The following is a 16,813-nucleotide window of genomic DNA, read 5'->3' on the forward strand; positions in this document are numbered from 1 at the left end:
AGACTTTGAGCGCCTGATGCTTATCTCACACTGGTGTAAATTAAGAGTTAAGTCTATAGCGTGAGATTCTAAACTCCTTGGAGTAGGGACTGTCTTTTTGTTCAGCACCTAGAACTCCTGCTCCTGCTCCATGATTAAGGTTCCTCAGCCCAACTGCAATATAAATGATTCCAATAAAAATGCATTGATGTTAAACCAGTGAAGCTGGAATCAAAGTCAGATGCCATGAGGTCCCAAATCTGCCATCATCATGATTATTAGTAACATACATTAATAAGTTGGATTCAGTTTGAATATGAGTTGCACAACCAGAACCAAGACATTAAAACTTCCTCCGTTTGAAATGAATCATCTAAAAAGACGCCCGTCTATTTACCCTTGTACACCTCAAAGGAACTTTACTCCTATCTAATAAGTTCAGTCTATGAGGGGTTTGTTTGTTGAACTCTAAATGTTATGGATTAGTACAAGCACTGGTACTGATCCAATCTTGCTGGGTTTACTCATACATTCAGTGGGACAATTCATAAACATGCAGAATTTGACCCACATTTTGTGTTTAATAAGTTCATAGTTATAGTCTGATCCTCATCCTGTAGGCATTCCATGTATATAACTTCAGCTGAAGTCAATGGGCATTTAAATGCATTAGAACTACATGCTCAGCTTGCAGAAGGCCTGATTCTGGACTAATATACTAGAGCATAAAGGGTCAGTGAAACTACTATTTCTCAGGTCCCAAACTACATTCTTAGATCCTTGATTATAATAGTTGTGGAGTAGCTATTATGGTTTATTATGTGAACTGTTGTACATGCTTAGTTTGGATTAATTATTGCAATCTTTAAAAACTAAATAAAAAGAAATGAACCCATAAACAAAGCTTTATAAGAAAAATCAAAAGAATTAAAATAAAATCACAAAAGGAATGTGAGATTCCAGTCTGGGCTTCCCTCTTTAACTAACTCAGTAGCACACAGTGGATCTAATTCTGCTCTCTTCGGGTATGTCTACACTACAGAGATGATCAAAGCTGCCACTATCAATCTTCTAGGGTTTGAATGATCAGGTCTATTGAAGACACATTAATTCAAACTGGGGGTGGGGGGGTGGCTCTGGTCGATGCCAGTAGTCCAGCTTCCACGATGAATAAGAGAAGTCGAAGGGGGAGTGTTCTCCCTTCAAGTTCCTGCAGTGTGGACAGCTCCAAAAGTGGAGTGAAGGTACTTCAACTTCAGCTACGCAATTAATGTAGCGGAAGTTGGTATCTTAATTCAACTTTATCCTGTAGTGTAGACATACCCTTAGGTTTTACATCACCGTGATGAGAGTGGAGTCACGCCTGATCTGTGCTGATGTAAGATCAGATTGCAGACCATCATTTGTAAGATTGCCCATCCTTTGAAGATGCCCTCACACACCAAGGCACAAGAGAGTACATTTTTAACTGTTAATCTCTTTGCCTATGTAGGTTTGAACCAGTCTGTATTACTCTATTATAGTTTTATTTAGATGGTTTTTCTAATTATATCTCTCAGCAGTGGCAGAGAACACTATAATTAAAGTTGAAATGGCAGTTACATTCTAACCCATATTTTCACTTGCTTAGATATTCATCTTTTAGACTGAAGATTTTCTTTCTTGAGCTCAGCCAGATGTATATAGTGAATTTTTTACCTAAAATCAAGTATTTTTTTTCAGTTTTAAAAGCAAGAAATACTCTTTTTATTTAAGGAAGAAACCTGCCCCATAACACCTTACGTTTGCTTTTTTGTCACTTTTGTATGTTTAATTGCCCAACTTTAATGCACATTGATAATTACATATATCAGTAAAATGAAAAGCATTAGGAAACATACAACTGCATATGTATATATATGCTACATTTAGAAGTCTCTAGGTTTTTTTGAATGCCTTACTGAACATGAAAAACAGGTTTTTTTTATCATGTTTTGATTTGGCTACCCAGAAATGAAGAAATCCAAAATAACTAGTCACCTTTTGAGGGTGGGGGCAAGAGCAGGGCAGATTAATATACAATATATATATTATTTGTATATCAAACATCCCTGTTTTATAACATGGTACACTAGTGGTGTTAGTAATATGTATATAGTGGCCCCTTTATATTTACACATACATACTTACATGTGTGTATTATAATTTGTGAGTGGGAATTTTTAAAACACTTAAATGTATTTGTCACCCACTCTCATCAAAAATCAATTAAAGACGGGTGTCTAACTCCCTTATGTGATTATGAAAATTTTAGTCTATTCATGTCGGTATTGGGCTATACCCGTTTATATGGCCGTATAATCTGCACATGAAAGATATAAACTACATGCTATACATGAGTAATGTACAAATGTACATAAATAGTCGAGTACATGAATACAACGGGGAAAATACTGAGTGATGAAGCCCATGCACTGAATGCAGTATAAACTCATATTTCCCTTCTCCAGACCAGAAAGCTGCTTGTTTTCCAAGCTTGAACAGATTCACACATACACTTCGGAAGGGCAGGGATTGTTCTACTTTATCTCGTTTCATGTGTTTGTTTTCCTTTCCAGATGTGTGAAGGGAGGATTCCCGTTGCCAATGACTCAGTTTCTGGGGCCGAATGTAATCGGAGTGGAGCTAAAAGGGACATTATTGCACGTGCAGTGAGGCTGTTGTGGCATTGGGGGGGGGCAATTAATTCCCTCGGGGTGACTGCGAAAAGGGCTGGCGAGTGACTGAGGCGCGCGAAGTCATAGAATCATAGACTCATAGGACTGGAAGGGACCTCGAGAGGTCATCGAGTCCAGCCCCCTGCCCTCAAGGCAGGACCAAGCTCCGTCTACACCATCCCTGACAGATGTCTATCTAACCTGTTCTTAAATATCTCCAGAGAGGGAGATTCCACCACCTCCCTTGGCAAAGTCCTCTGCGTGGCTCTTGCCCCGCGCGCTAGGGATGCCCTGAGGTGTCCGGATCGGGCTGTGGCGCGCAACATGTCCCTGCCTCCAACCTCAATAAACTCGTCCCCCCCCTCCCCCAAAAGAGGCTTTAAGGTCTGGGCCGAGCTGTGGAGCCCTCGCGCCCCAGCGGGGGCTCTCTGCTGCGGGCTCGCACCCCTGCGCCAGGGCGGGGCGGGACGGACCCAAGCGCCCTTCGGGAGCCATCCCGCCAGGGAGCGGGGTTCGGGCTCCGCGCTCGCCCCAGGTTCCCGCTCGCGTGTTCCCCGCCCGCTGCCGCGCTCTGGGCGCGCCGACCAGCTGCAGCAGCCTCTGTTTTACGCGCAGCCCCCCCCCCCCTTCCCACTCTCCTCCCCCCTGTTTTTTGGAAGGGGCGGGCGGGGAGGCGAAGCAGCCGCTCTCCGCCCGCCCCGCAGGACGCCGCCAGCTGCGCTCGCCTGTCGCTCTCGGGGCGAGGGGGGGAGCCCCCCTGCGCTTCGCCTCGCGCCCGCCGCCGGGGCTCCGCACAGAGCGGCTCCCTGCGGCCGAGGAGGAGGCGGCGGCGGCGCGTCCGTGCAGCGCAGCGAGCCCCAGCCCCGCAGCGCCACCCCCGGCAGCGACCTCCCCGCGCCCCACCTGCCCGGGGAAGGGGAGCCCCCGCCCGCCCCCGGGCTCGCCGCACTCGCCAGGCGGGGCCGCGGGGCGTGCATGCAGCTCGGGGCTCCAGCCTGCAGCCTGCGGCGGCCCGGGCTCTGCCCCGCGCGCTAGCCCCTCTCCGCGCCCCGGCGGGCGGGCGCTCGCTGCCGGCGGCATGGCCGGGGCCCCCCGCTGGCTGCTGCTGAGCCTCTGCCTGGCCTGGGGCTGCCTGCGCCTGGCGCGGGGGGACCTGCTGCGGGCGCGCCTGGGGGGGCTCCGCCGGAGAGCGGCCCTGGGAGGAGCCACCGCCCGGGCGGCAGGTGAGCGCGGCCCCGCAGCGCCGCCCGACAAGGTCTCGGAGCACATGCGGCGGCTCTACGGCAAGTTCCGCGGCGGCGGCTGGAGCGCGGAGCCCGACGCCCGGCCCGGCCCCTGCCCGCTGCCCCTCGGCGAGGGCAACACGGTCCGCAGCTTCCGGGCCGCGGGTGAGTACGGAGCCCCCCGCCCCCAGCAGCCGGGCGGCGGGTCCGGAGCGTGGCTGAGCGGCGCTGCCCAAAGCTCGGCTCTCGGGGTGGGTCCCAGGCAGCGCCTCGCCCGCTTGGGGAGACGCGACCCCCTTCCCCCAACCTGGGAGCCTCCCTCCCCTCGGGCTCGCGGCTGCCTGGGTAGCGGTGGGGTGGGAGCAGGGAGGTGAAGGCGGCTTGCGGAGCGCTGCCGCGGGCCGGGCAGCTGACACTTTGCGCCAAGGGCTGCGGGAAAGGCAACAGGCTTTGCACCGGCTCTCTGGGGGGCAGCTGGCGGGTTTGCGAAGTGAGAATAAAGCAGCGACGCGCCCTATGGGAACAGTTTGCCCGTCGTCCGAGATTCCTGGGGGGGGGGGGGGGATTGGTGTGTGTAGTTTGCAGGGCTGGAGGTGCCATCCCCATGCCAGAGACCTTCTGGCTGTGCTTTATCCTTGGGGTGACAGGGGTGTAAGAATCGCTGGTTCCCACCGGAGTTTAGAAATTGCTTCTCTTTTCTTTAGAAAAGGCAGAGATGAATCTGCCTCTGTTTCGACACAGATCTGGTTCTTGCTTAACTAAAACATCCCCGTGCTCAAATTAAGCTCGTTTTTAGAGACGGCATTTGCACATCAAACCAAATGTAAGTCAAATTGGTAACACTCGTCTGCAGTTTGAGTTCAGGAATTGTCATGTAATCTTAATGAACATCCCAAAGTCAATAGGAGTTTGGCCAGTGACCTTAATAGGGACAGGATCGGGCCCATGATTTTCAAGGTGTTGATAATGTTCCTCCTTTGCCTGAAAACACTGTAAAGTGATTTCCCAAAAGCTCTAACTTGCACCACTCCTGAAAAATCCATTCATCAGTGAAAGCTTTAGAATTACAATATAAATATGTTGGAGCTTTCCTGGCCAAATGGCGTTTAGAGTTAATATACCATTTAGATTTGTCAAGGCAAAAATGCCCTGACTTACACCAACAAATCAAACTGAAGTTGCACATTTCAGTTGTTGAAAGCATTCAGGTTACCTGTGAACATTTGGCTGCTGCACTGAAAACTGCAAGGTGTTCCTGCAGGATTTACAGTTCAAGAAAGCAGCTGACTGAAAATGAGCCTGCTCTGGAGAATGAAATAGGTTCCAATTCTGCAAGGCCTGTTACATATGCCTAACCGTCAGCATATTCATGCACAAGTCTTTTCAGAATCGGGGCCCTAATCTACATCTTGTTTAAATTGACAGGGAACTTCAGGGACTGTAACCTGAAGGTGAAAGAAACAAACAAGTAGTGTCCCCTACACAGATGCCTGTGTCTTCTGATGCAATGCATATACTATCATATTAATTATCTATTTTGTCCTATCTGTATATGTTTATATGGCTAATGGTCCTATTCCTCTGATCGCTGAGTGCCATTTGTGATGCACTACAACCCTCATTAACAAAATGTCAAGGGGATTTTGGCTAATCAAGGATTAATAAAGTTGAGGGGAGTTTTGGTCTAATTAACAGGCAGTAGGAAACTTTTGGATAACAGGAAATTTCAGATAGTTGAAACTTAGATAAGTTGTACTATATATCTCCTACTAAGGGTGAACAGCTACAGAGCTGTTCTGTAATTCCAATTGAACTCAAGGAATGTGTTGCATAGAATAGGACTGTAAAGTGGCTTTGGGAGAGCTCAAGCAGATAGCTACAGAAATATAATTACTGAAAGTTGGTTGCAGCAAATGTCTATTCACTGACAAATACAGGAAGAGTGTTTTAAGTATAGTTGTGCATACTGAATAATTTGCCCCTCAGAGCTCCATTAGATCAAGCTCTCTTTTGGCATAATTGGAGGTTCGGCTAAAGTAAACCTATCAATCTTGAAAGTCACTTCTTACTAGGAAATATGTGTCTAAGGATGGGGAAAAATCTACAGTGCCTATTTTGACATGACTTGTTGACTTCTTGTCCTTTTGCAGTTAATTTCTTCTTATGAAGAAGTGGTTGGTGGGCTGGGATTTTTTTGGTTGAGGTCTTTAAGGAAAAAATAAAAGCTTGAAAAATTGCACATCTTCGCAGTTACAAAATTAAGTCGATAGTTTACAGTTTTCCATAGCACATCGACGGGACTCAGGCTCTGAAGTCAAATAGATGTTTTTGGAAATTGTACCGTTTGCTTGAGCATGTATATAAGCTGGCAATCCACCAAAACAGAGGTACCAAAAAAGTAAACTTTAATGGCAAAGAAGAAAAAGTATAATCTGTTTCTGACTGTTTAGTCATTTCAGGGACCGTATGTAAGAGTCAAAAATGAATGCTGGAAACCTGAAGTATCGTGTTGAGATCCTAAACTATGGTATTCCATTAAACTTCTCCATCCCTGAAATAGGTGCCTTCCTAAAGAATCCTTAGAACGTTTCATTTACTAATCATATATTTTTCATGACATTCACTGATTAACCCTGCAGTCATTTCACATGCAGAAGTTCCAATTAAATCATTATCTGGGACCTCACAACTGCCTACAGAAAGTAGTCCCCATACTCCCACTGAAGTTCCAGAGTCCCTGTCTTCCAGAGATTTCTTTAAAAATCCATCTTTGATTCTCTGAAGGCTACAGTATGTATTGGTTGTAAGGACTTGATCCTGCATGCATAGGGCAAAGAGCAAACTGCTGTGAGTAGCCAAATTCCTCCCGAAGCAAGGCTCAATCCCAAAAACATTCTCTGTTTACTACTGTGAGTTGTTCTGTCCAGAACAATTCATAATAATTGTTTTCAGGGTCAGACCCTAAATCTGTTTGTGCCAGAACCTGTGGACATGAGGGTGGTCAGGTCTTCCTTACATTGTGCCAATTAAGATGCTCGTATGTGATTTTAGTGCTAAGGGACAGGGAATGCCTGCTTTAAATCCTGACAATCCTATCTTTTGAAAAGCATGGCCTCTTTCCTAATGTTCTCCTATTTGTGCACATGGCCTGATTCTGAAATACACTGACAAGAGGAATGATACAATCAAGATTGAGTGATATTTGCTCCTTTAAATGCACCTGATTAAAGGTATTTAGTGTTCTAAACCTAGAAGGCGTTTGGTTGAAATCCCATCTCTGCGGTCTTTCTGATTATATTTATACTGTTACTTGACTGTGGGTGGCAGCAGTCCTATGAACACACTGTTTGCTAACCCCTTTCCTCCTCCCCTAAGCCTCCCCCAGTTCAAGTGCCAAAGCAATAAATTTGAAGTGGTTATATGTTTTCTGACACTTTTATAAATATTTATGCAAAATATTTAACCAGTTAGGTGTTGTCTTCCCCTTTCCTTAGGATCCAGCAGCATTTTTGTCGGTTTATGGATGGCAGAAACTCCCAGTTCTATCAAACTTTAGCTCAAATAATGGGAGAGGACGGCAGAGGGGGAAATTCTTATTAATTTAAGGATTAAAGTGGTTAATGCTTGGCTAATACTGAATAGAATTAGGATCCTGATGGTATTTCCTTTTTGAGCTGTTTTATTTCCAGAGTCTCTCTTCAAATTGTTACACATTCTCCATATCTATTTCAACTCTCTCTTTTTTTCCGGTTTTTGTTCATATGACAGTATTATCCTCATTGCCACTGTACGATGATGTCCCTAGCTAATTTATGATGATGTCCCTAGCTAATAAGCGTCTTTGGGGCTGCTCCTACTCTCAAGACTAGAAAAACTCAGATGGAAATCAGTGCTGATTTGCCTGTGTCGGTAGTGAGGATGGAATGAGGCCCTCAATAGGACTAGAGCAAGAATTCAAAAAAAGAAATTTCCACAGATCTAATGTATAGTGTAACTGACAAAGGAGGCAGTGATGAATGGAGTGTGTTGTATGGGGTGGTGGTGGGGGGGGGGGGGGGGGGAAATACACTTTTTTGGCCATTCTGGCCATTCAGTTAAATAAAGTCTTTCTCAATAGTTAACTGAATGGCTGGAATGTCTAGAAAAGTGTATCCCTCTCCCCAGTCATCACAGAGGTGGATTAATTTTTCTGAAAACACAAAGATCAAAAATAGCTAAAGAGAAAAGAGAGAACATATTGAAATTCTTGAAACCTTGCTGTCCATAATACTTTACCTTTGTTAAGAAATTTTGGCTACTATGCAACATTGATAAAGTGATGTAAAGGAAAGTTCTTTGCTAGATTTTTCCAACTACATAGTCTAATGAGTCAACAAATTGGGTGCCGTCACTAGAAATCCTGCTAATCTTTTAGGAAAGCAAAACAAAGGGCATCACTTTTGAAAGATGTAATCTTACAAAGTGACATGGGCAATTGAAAATACGGATGAAAAAATAAGCAATGAAAACAAGCATCATGATTATTGTAAAATGAAAATGTTGCCCCACAGGGATGGCGTTTCAGAAGCGTGTAAGGAAATTAGGATTGAAAATCCATTTTATACTGAACTGAAATCCTTTGCTCACCAAGGATTATCTTGCAGTGGTAGAGAAATAGACTGAATTAGTTGTTTTTCGTCTCTGGTTTTGATTTTTTTTCACATGTTCTTTTTCATTTAGGCAAATACAAAATTTAAATACAGTTAAATAAATTTAAAAGTTAATTGTTGAATTTTTACATCACTCAATAAGACCCTTAAAATCCCCTCATCGAGTAAAAACAATTAATTTAGTTACAATACATCACATTGTGTTCTGGCACAATTTCCTCTCACTGACTTGAAAGGAATTACTCCCAATTCTTCTTGTGTATGAGAGTGATGCTGTATAGGATTCAATAGATGTTCAGCCACTGATTTTAATGAGAGCAGGATCAGACTGTATACTAGAGAGCATCAGAAACATATTGTGGTGAGATATTCATCGGATGAAATCGGTAGTCCTTGCCCACGTTAAACTCCTCATTTGTTCCAGAGAATAAATTTTAAGTAAGGATCAGAGAATGAAGTGTATAGTTCTTTGTCTCAGAACATCGGAAGAGTGAATTATTCTACATACCGTGTGAGCCTGAAGGTTTAAGCATAGAGGAGGGGTAGAGGAAGAGCAATACTTGAACTGTAACTGCAAATTTCCTGAGTTTTGAAAGGATAAGCCTGACATGTAAGCTTGATTTTTAACTTAATGAAGGCCTTTTGCTTAGTGCTGTAGCAGTCACATTTGTAAGAAGATAGGAAAGTGGGAGGAAAAAACCCAATCAAAACCAACCAAACAAAAACCATGTGCTGTTTTTAATCAGGAAACTATGGAACCATCTCTTCAGCTGGTATAAATTGGTAAATTTCATTGATTTCAATGGAACTATACTGATTTACACCATCTGAGATTCTGGCTCTGAATGCAGAATTACAACCCAGAATAAGTGTTTCTGAGTTATCAACCCTGGAAGATAGGACTTTTGAAATGCAAACTAAACACAACTACACCATAGCATCATTAAAAGGGACACGGTCAGCTTAAATCAGGTTTTTTAATCTGTTTAAAGTAATTTCTGGTGTACATCTGCCCATGAGCCAATTTTTTCGGTTTAACAATTACCTTTTCCTATTTTAAGACTGTTTTCTTTCCCTTTATTTGTGTGTGCCACAACAATCAGGAAAACTGAGTATAGTACAATTGACTAATCATTAATTGCAGTCAGACTGAAAAACAAAATAAAGAAAACTCTATTCCTTTGTTCTCTAACCTCTTTCAAGGGTCATTTGCAACAGCAGTTTTCAAAAAACATTCCAACAGAAGTGTCTCACACACATACACAACACACACACACTTTCAGTTGAGGGTGACCCTCTGGATACATCTACACAGCAGCGTTATTTTGGAATAACTGATGTATTCCGAAATAACACCATGTGCGTCTACTCTACCAGCCTTTATTTTGAAATAATGTTAGCTGGAGGACTTCTTACTCCGACTCCTGGTAACCTTCATTTCACGAGGAGAAAGGGAAGTCGAAGGAAGAACGTTCTTACTTCGACTTCCTGCTGTGTAGACAGCGTCAAAAGCCGAGTTGAGCTATTTCAACTTAAGCGACGCAATTGATCTAGCCAAAATTGCATAGCTTATTCCAACTTTAGCCCTGCGGTGCAGACGTACCGTGTGTCACACCATTTCAATTGAAATACAAACAAAATCAGGTTCTTTGCATAAAAAACATGAAAGATGAGATGTTCCGGGTTAGCAACACTAGGCCTGGTGCTAGAAAACTACTCTGCTTGGAAATTGATCGAAGCTACACAGCCCAAGGACTTCAGAGTCATGCCCAGAATTTGTTATGGTTGGTATTGATTATGATATTATGCTAGATTTATTGACTGATGTAACTCCATTGATGTCAGTTATTCCTGACTTGCACCAATGTAAGTGAAACGAGACTCAGGCCCTATGTGTTATCTAGTTGAAAAAAACTATAATTTAACTAATTTACCAGAATTACTCTTTGTGCTACATTACAGAATAGTTATGGTCTGATATTCTTCTCACAGTGATATAATAAGAAGTAACTCACTTGAAGCAAATTTAATTGCACTGCTGTACAACTGGTGTAAATAATGGAGAATTAGGCCCTATATATCTGTGTATCTATCAAAATGCTGATAAAATCACTCTTATGAAATTAGGATGAAAAGCCACAAGTTCAGGCATGAAAAATCTACGTATCCATTTTTACAGATGATTTAATACACACACGCACGCACACACACAAATTAATTTGTAGTTACTTGACACATGGATTACAGTAGTGAACCCGTATACTGGAACAAAGCTTTTAAAAAGAGAAGTCCATAGTTCATGGATGGGTATAAACCATATATTACTTTCAGAGCCAGCATGACCTCTGTGTTTAATTTCTAAAAGCCATATCATTTACTCACCACATAGTATGTTTATGATGTGTAAGATGCATATTAAAATCTTTCCAGTCATAAAATACCTTATGTAAATTAGTTACTGAGCATACATGTTCATTGCTTTTCAAAGTTTTTCATTAAAGCTATAATAACTTTCATAGCAGGGTAGGGTTTTGGGTTATTTTATTTTTTTTAATTCCAGGTATCAACCATCAGGTCAATATTACAACCTACATTTCTTCAAAAAAAATGAATATGGTGCTGAGTATTTTTTTTAAATGGAGAGTTAAATATACATGCATATTTTTAATGTATCTAAATTCATGGGGGAGTTTGGGAGAAGGCTGATAGGAAGTGATAGGGGAAGTTAAGGGAGAAAGAAATTTGGCACCATAATTGTGTTCCTGGCCTTGAGATCTTCTCTTTCAAGTTTCAGCTCAGTGGTGCTATGAACCTATGAAAACAGGGTTTTATAATGGAAATGCTGATACGTTCCTAACTATATACTGGTGCAAGTGCACTGCTTTAATATCTAATTTAAACTATGGCTAATGACGACTGTATGGCTAAATAGCCCTCATTATTGCATCCTTTTTCACCCATGGGATAGATTTGGCAGTCCATAAAAACGTCAGTGTATCCTCTATAAAGGTAAACACGCCACATGTTAGTGGCCTGGTTCCAGATTATTGATGCTTGGGAATGCCCCTTGTAACATGAATACATGTTTATGCTGGTGGTGTCAGGCTTCGCAGGCATGCTGCCTTTTTCAAAATACTTTTTATGCCAGTAATGGTGGCAGGCAGCACAAACAGCTGTGGTCTCTTGTGGGAGGAAAGGAAAACACAACAGTCACAACTAAAGAATGGTCATGTAGGAAAAGGTACTGCACAGCATGGTATATTTCCCATTCGAAGGATGGGTCACCCTCTAGCATCTCTGATATCACTGTGGAGTAAGTAAAGGCAAATGCTGCCTTGAGTAAGGGTGATTGATTCTAAGTGTCACATACTAAACTCAGACCATGTGCATATTTAGCACTGCTTAGAGGGTACCTTCCTGCTGTAGATCACACAAGGCTTACCTGTTCTTCTGGCACTCCATCACCTGCCCTTTTTTAAGAAAGGCGGTGCGATCCTGGCTGCAGGAGAGCTTTGCCATCAATTTCAACGAGGTCAGGAAAACTGAGGCAGAGAAGTTTAAATATCTTGTTCACTCTTGCATGGTGAGTCACTATAGAGTAGGCATTCAGGCCTAGTGAGTCTGATACCTAGTGGTAAGATCTCCCCTTCCAGTGCTGTCTGATCCTAAGAGAAAGTGTTGGCAGGGGCATTGGGTGCCATACCCATCTCTGGTACTGCGAGCACTCCTCTCTCTCCAGCATAACATACTCTGAGATGTGTATTTAGGTCTGTGGGTGGGCATTTCATACTCAACGGAGTGGCAACTGGGAAGGATTGGCTGCAAATAGGCACTGAAGTGTTCTGCCATTTTGTTTGCCGTGGAAGGTATATCAAAGGGCTGTTACTTGATAGTGCTTAGATTTTTTTTTCTTTTTTTTTTCTTTTTTTTTAACCCATAGGGTGATCTTGTGTGAGACATACACTGCTGAGTCACACAGATTATACTGTATGTAAAATTTGTAAAGCCTCTTATTGGGAGGAAGCAGTGTGGTATAGTGGGTAGAACACTGAACTCGAACTCAGGATATCAGACCTAATTTCATTTAAACTGCTGTGCTGTGTAAATGGGAGTCAGGCCACAGGTCTTTTTTTTTTTTAAGTTATTTTACAAAGAATCTTTAGCTGGTATAAATTAGTCTAACTAGTGAAGTCGGTAGGAGAGAGGCTGATCTACACCAAAGGCTGATCTGGTCCATGACTATATAAAGAAAAAAAAGTCCTACAGGACTGTCACGTTCTTTAACATACTACTCAGCAACTCTTGACTTTAAATCAATATTTTGAACTGTAGTGGTTGTAGGAGCAAGTGCTTAGTAGCTTAAGTTCTTAGGGTGCAAGTGCTGCAGGATCAGGTACCTTGCGGATAAACTGTTTTTTGTTTTGTTTTTAATCTACAACCTTGATTCTTCAGGGGTTTTGTTTTAGTTTGCCTACTGCCCATGCTTTGAAGTCTGCTATCTCTGTTGCATGAGAGAGATTTTTTGTTTTAATCCAATTCTAAAATCAAATACATAACACATCAGTGACAATAGCTGATAGTCAGCAAACAAGAGACACAAGCGGCTGGGAAACTGGATTAGCTAATTGCGTCATTCCATAAGTGGGTTGTATGAAAGCAGCACCACCTATTGGTAACACACAATGTTTGATAGTAATTATTTTTTAAGTAAGAGTGCAAGAATGACTTGTTTGATTTTGCTTGTTCCTCCCCACAAACAACCAAACTTTTTGGAACATCAGAGAGGGGGAAGTGTTGATTTGTGTTCAGTTGATGTGCTTGGGCAAAGCTTAAGATCAGGAATCATTTTCTGTAGCCAAAGCTTGTCCCTATTGACAAGGGCATTTTTGGATTTTATTTGTGTTGTTCCTTTTAATGAAAAAACTCTTTCCAAACTCTCGGAGTTAAAATCCCTCCTCAGACTCTTGAGAAGGTCGATTGCTATGATGTCAAAGAAGGTTTTAACTTAATGTTCCCTTGTTTTTCTAATGTGTTGGTTTGTTTCCAGCCCTTTTGGGGGCTGTTGCATACACACATGTTCCACTCTAGCTGTATTTTCCATACAGCCCAGTTTTATAGCTCTCCGGTGTTTCTTAACACTAGAATCTATATTTCTGCCAGTTTGACCAATATAGACGTAATCACAAGCTGAGCGTAGAACTTTTTTTTTAAAAGGAAAACCTGTTGTTGTTCATTGTGACCCAATGGAATCACTTTTGTGCCTATAATCAACACAAGCTTTAATACCATAGTGACTCGGGGCCCCTGTTGTAAGTGTGTCTTTGAGTTGTACAAGATACCTTTGGTTAGACTGACCTCTGCAGTTTCAAAGCCATGGAAACTCCTCTTTCCTCAAGAACCTGCTCGCTGGCACAGTAATATTGTGGCTATATGGAATTATTGCCCTGGGGTTGTTTCCTTGTTGATTATGCATTCATAAAAAAGGCTGTTTTTGACCCTTCCATTCCAATAAGATGGATTTCCCTTCTAATTAAAACCTAAAAGGGGAAAGGATTCCAAACAGGTTGGACCTAGCCCATTCTCAGTGGTGGCAGGTAACAACAAGAAGCAATGGTCTCAGATTGCAGGCAGGGGGAGAGCTAGGTTGGATATTAGGACTAAGTATTTCACTTGGAGAGTGGAGAAGCACTGGAATGGGTTACCTAGGGAGGTGGTGGAATCTCCATTCTTAGAGGTTTTTAAGGCCAGGCTTGACAACGTCCTGGCTGGAATGATTTAGTTGGCATCTCCTATTAGGTGGGGGTTGGAGTAGATGACCTCCTGAGGTCTCATCCAACCCTAATCTTCTGTGATTCTATAGTTTTGGTTCATCTTTAGCAGCTTCGTTGGTCGGTATTGACTTCAGCACCTTGAAATGTGACATAATTTAGTGCACTGGGTCAACATGTGACCCCTTCATTCTGCAGGAAAGTTTATGGAGTGGATAGTGGTCTGAATGAAAACCATTATGGCAAGAATGCCATTAACTTGTACTAAAGGTCCATAAAATGTCATGTCATCATCATGGATTAGCCAATTGCGCAGAAATATTTCTTCTCTTAGTGCTTTACCCAAGCCTTAAAATAACCATATTGTGGGTCCTGGTGTACTTTCCTGGCCTGGTGTGACTGAAGACGAAACCTTTCACTTTTCCACAGTTTTGGCAGTATGTTTTGTTTTTTACTTAGATATGTTTTTATTAGTCTCCTAATTTTTGTATTTGTTACTGTTCCAATCTCTATCCCAGTGGACAAGTTGCTCTAACACATTGGTTCTCCAGTGGGCTCCACATACCCATGGGTTCTCAGAGGTTTTCCAGGAGATATATCAACTCATTTAGATATTTGTGTAGTTTTACAGCAAGCTACTCAAAAAGCTCTAGGAAAGTCAGTACAAACTAAAATTTAATACACAAAATGGCTTGTTTCTACTGTTCAATATACTATATTGACATGTAAGTGTAATATTTAGATTCAAATTGATTTATTCTATAGTTTATAGGTTGAAAATGAGAAACTATTTTCAGTAATAGTGTGCTGAGATACTTGTACTCAAAATAAATCAGACTCCTCAAAGAAGTACAGTATCTGGAAAGGTTGAGAGTCACTGCTCTAACATGCTAGGAACCAATCTAAAAATACAGGGTGAAATTTACCCTGTTTAAAAAGGACCAGCATTAGGGTTCTATTCTGAGTGGGATTTGCATGGTATGTAAACTTTGTGCATGGACATTGATGGAGCAGAACACTTCATAGCTACGTCTACACTGCAGGCTTTTTGCACAAGAACGGCTGTTCTTGCGCAAAAACTTGCAGAGCGTCTACACTGCCAGGGGCAGATGACTGTTTTGCGGGGCCCAGGGCAGCATAATCTTGCGGGGCCCCCCTTTGCCACGGTGCATATGTGGGGCTTTTTGCAGCACGGGGCCCAGGGCGGCCGCCCCGCTCGCCCTGCCCATATATCCGCCCCTGTACACTGCACACACATTCTTGCGCAAGTAAATTTCCACTAAAGTGTCGGAAAACAGGGCTTCTTCTGGAAGAGTTATTCCTCTCCCTATGAGGAATAAGCCCTCTTGTGCAAGAGCTCTTCCACAAGAAGGCAGTATAGACAGACAATATGAATTTCTTGCACAAGAAAGCCCTATGGCTAAAATGGCCATCAGAGCTTTCTTGCGCAAGAGAGCATCCACACTGCCATGGATGCTCTTGAACAAAAGCACATCTCTTGTGCAAAAGCACATGGCAGTGTGGATGCACTCTTGTGGAAGACCTTTTGCACAAGAACTCTTGCGCAAAACAGTTCTTGCGCAAGAAGCCTGCAGTGTAGATGTAGCCCAAGTGCGTAACGAATGTTTTAGTTTTTTAAGTCTACAATATTTTGAGTAAGGAAGTGTAACACATCCCAATGTATATTAGCAATTATCCTGGCATGTTGTACTCTGAAGCTTCTGAATGACAGCTAAACAAAAAATAGAGATGAAAAAAGTATTGTCCCCATTTTACAGACAGAAGTTGAAGCACTGAGAGATTAGGGATAGAAATTTCAAAGAAGCCATTGAAAGTCAATGGGATTTGGGTGCCTAACTCGAATGGACACCTTTGATAATCCCAATCTAAGTGACTTCCCTGAGGTCACATAAGAAAGCTGAGAACTGAGCCCAACTATTCTAAATTCTAGCTGATTCCCTACGTGCATCCTTCGCTGATAGGAAGACATTAGGTTTCTAAGCTAATATGGTGAAGCTTAAAAAGGCTGATCTGAAGCCTGGTGAAGTCAACTAGGAGACTTTCTGTTGACTCCTGTGGGTTTTGGATGAGGTCTAAATGGTAATTTCCATGCCAATACCTCTCCTGAATAGAGAGGGGATAACGTCCCTAGCCTTTTGCACACAAGCTAAATATACACAAATTAAAAAAAAATACATACCTGGATGTCAAATTCCCAGATGTTCCTATGTACTCTTCAGTTTATCCTTTTAAGCAGTCATGCTTCCTGTGACATCCCTTCCTTCCTGACCTTAGAAGGGTGCAGTGTGCATGCAATCATTGATATGTGGTAATCCCTCAAATACTCTAATAATATATTCATACCTAGCTAATTTCCAAGTTCACTTGATCCCTGGTCTCTTTCTTGAGGTTGCCAACAAAACTGCTAGTTGCTGTTGAAGTTTCTACGATGCGCACACTTGGCCAAACACAAACACAAGATGGGGAGGACTGTACGG

The 16,813-nt window shown here is 42.6% G+C and overlaps 1 protein-coding gene across 1 annotated transcript in view; it reads left to right on the forward strand.

Annotated features, from left to right (window-relative positions):
* The first annotated feature begins 3,349 nt into the window (after nt 1-3,349).
* The window catches only part of BMP3 (bone morphogenetic protein 3), a 31,620-nt gene continuing 18,156 nt past the window's right edge, over nt 3,350-16,813 (forward strand). Inside the window, exon 1 of the mRNA XM_075929471.1 lies at nt 3,350-4,063. Coding sequence (XP_075785586.1) covers nt 3,754-4,063 — 310 coding nt within the window. The 5' untranslated portion in view covers nt 3,350-3,753. The remainder of the gene's footprint in view (nt 4,064-16,813) is intronic.

This window comes from Pelodiscus sinensis, chromosome 5 (genome assembly GCF_049634645.1).
Source record: "Pelodiscus sinensis isolate JC-2024 chromosome 5, ASM4963464v1, whole genome shotgun sequence".
In the NCBI taxonomy this organism is placed as follows: Eukaryota; Metazoa; Chordata; order Testudines; family Trionychidae; genus Pelodiscus; species Pelodiscus sinensis.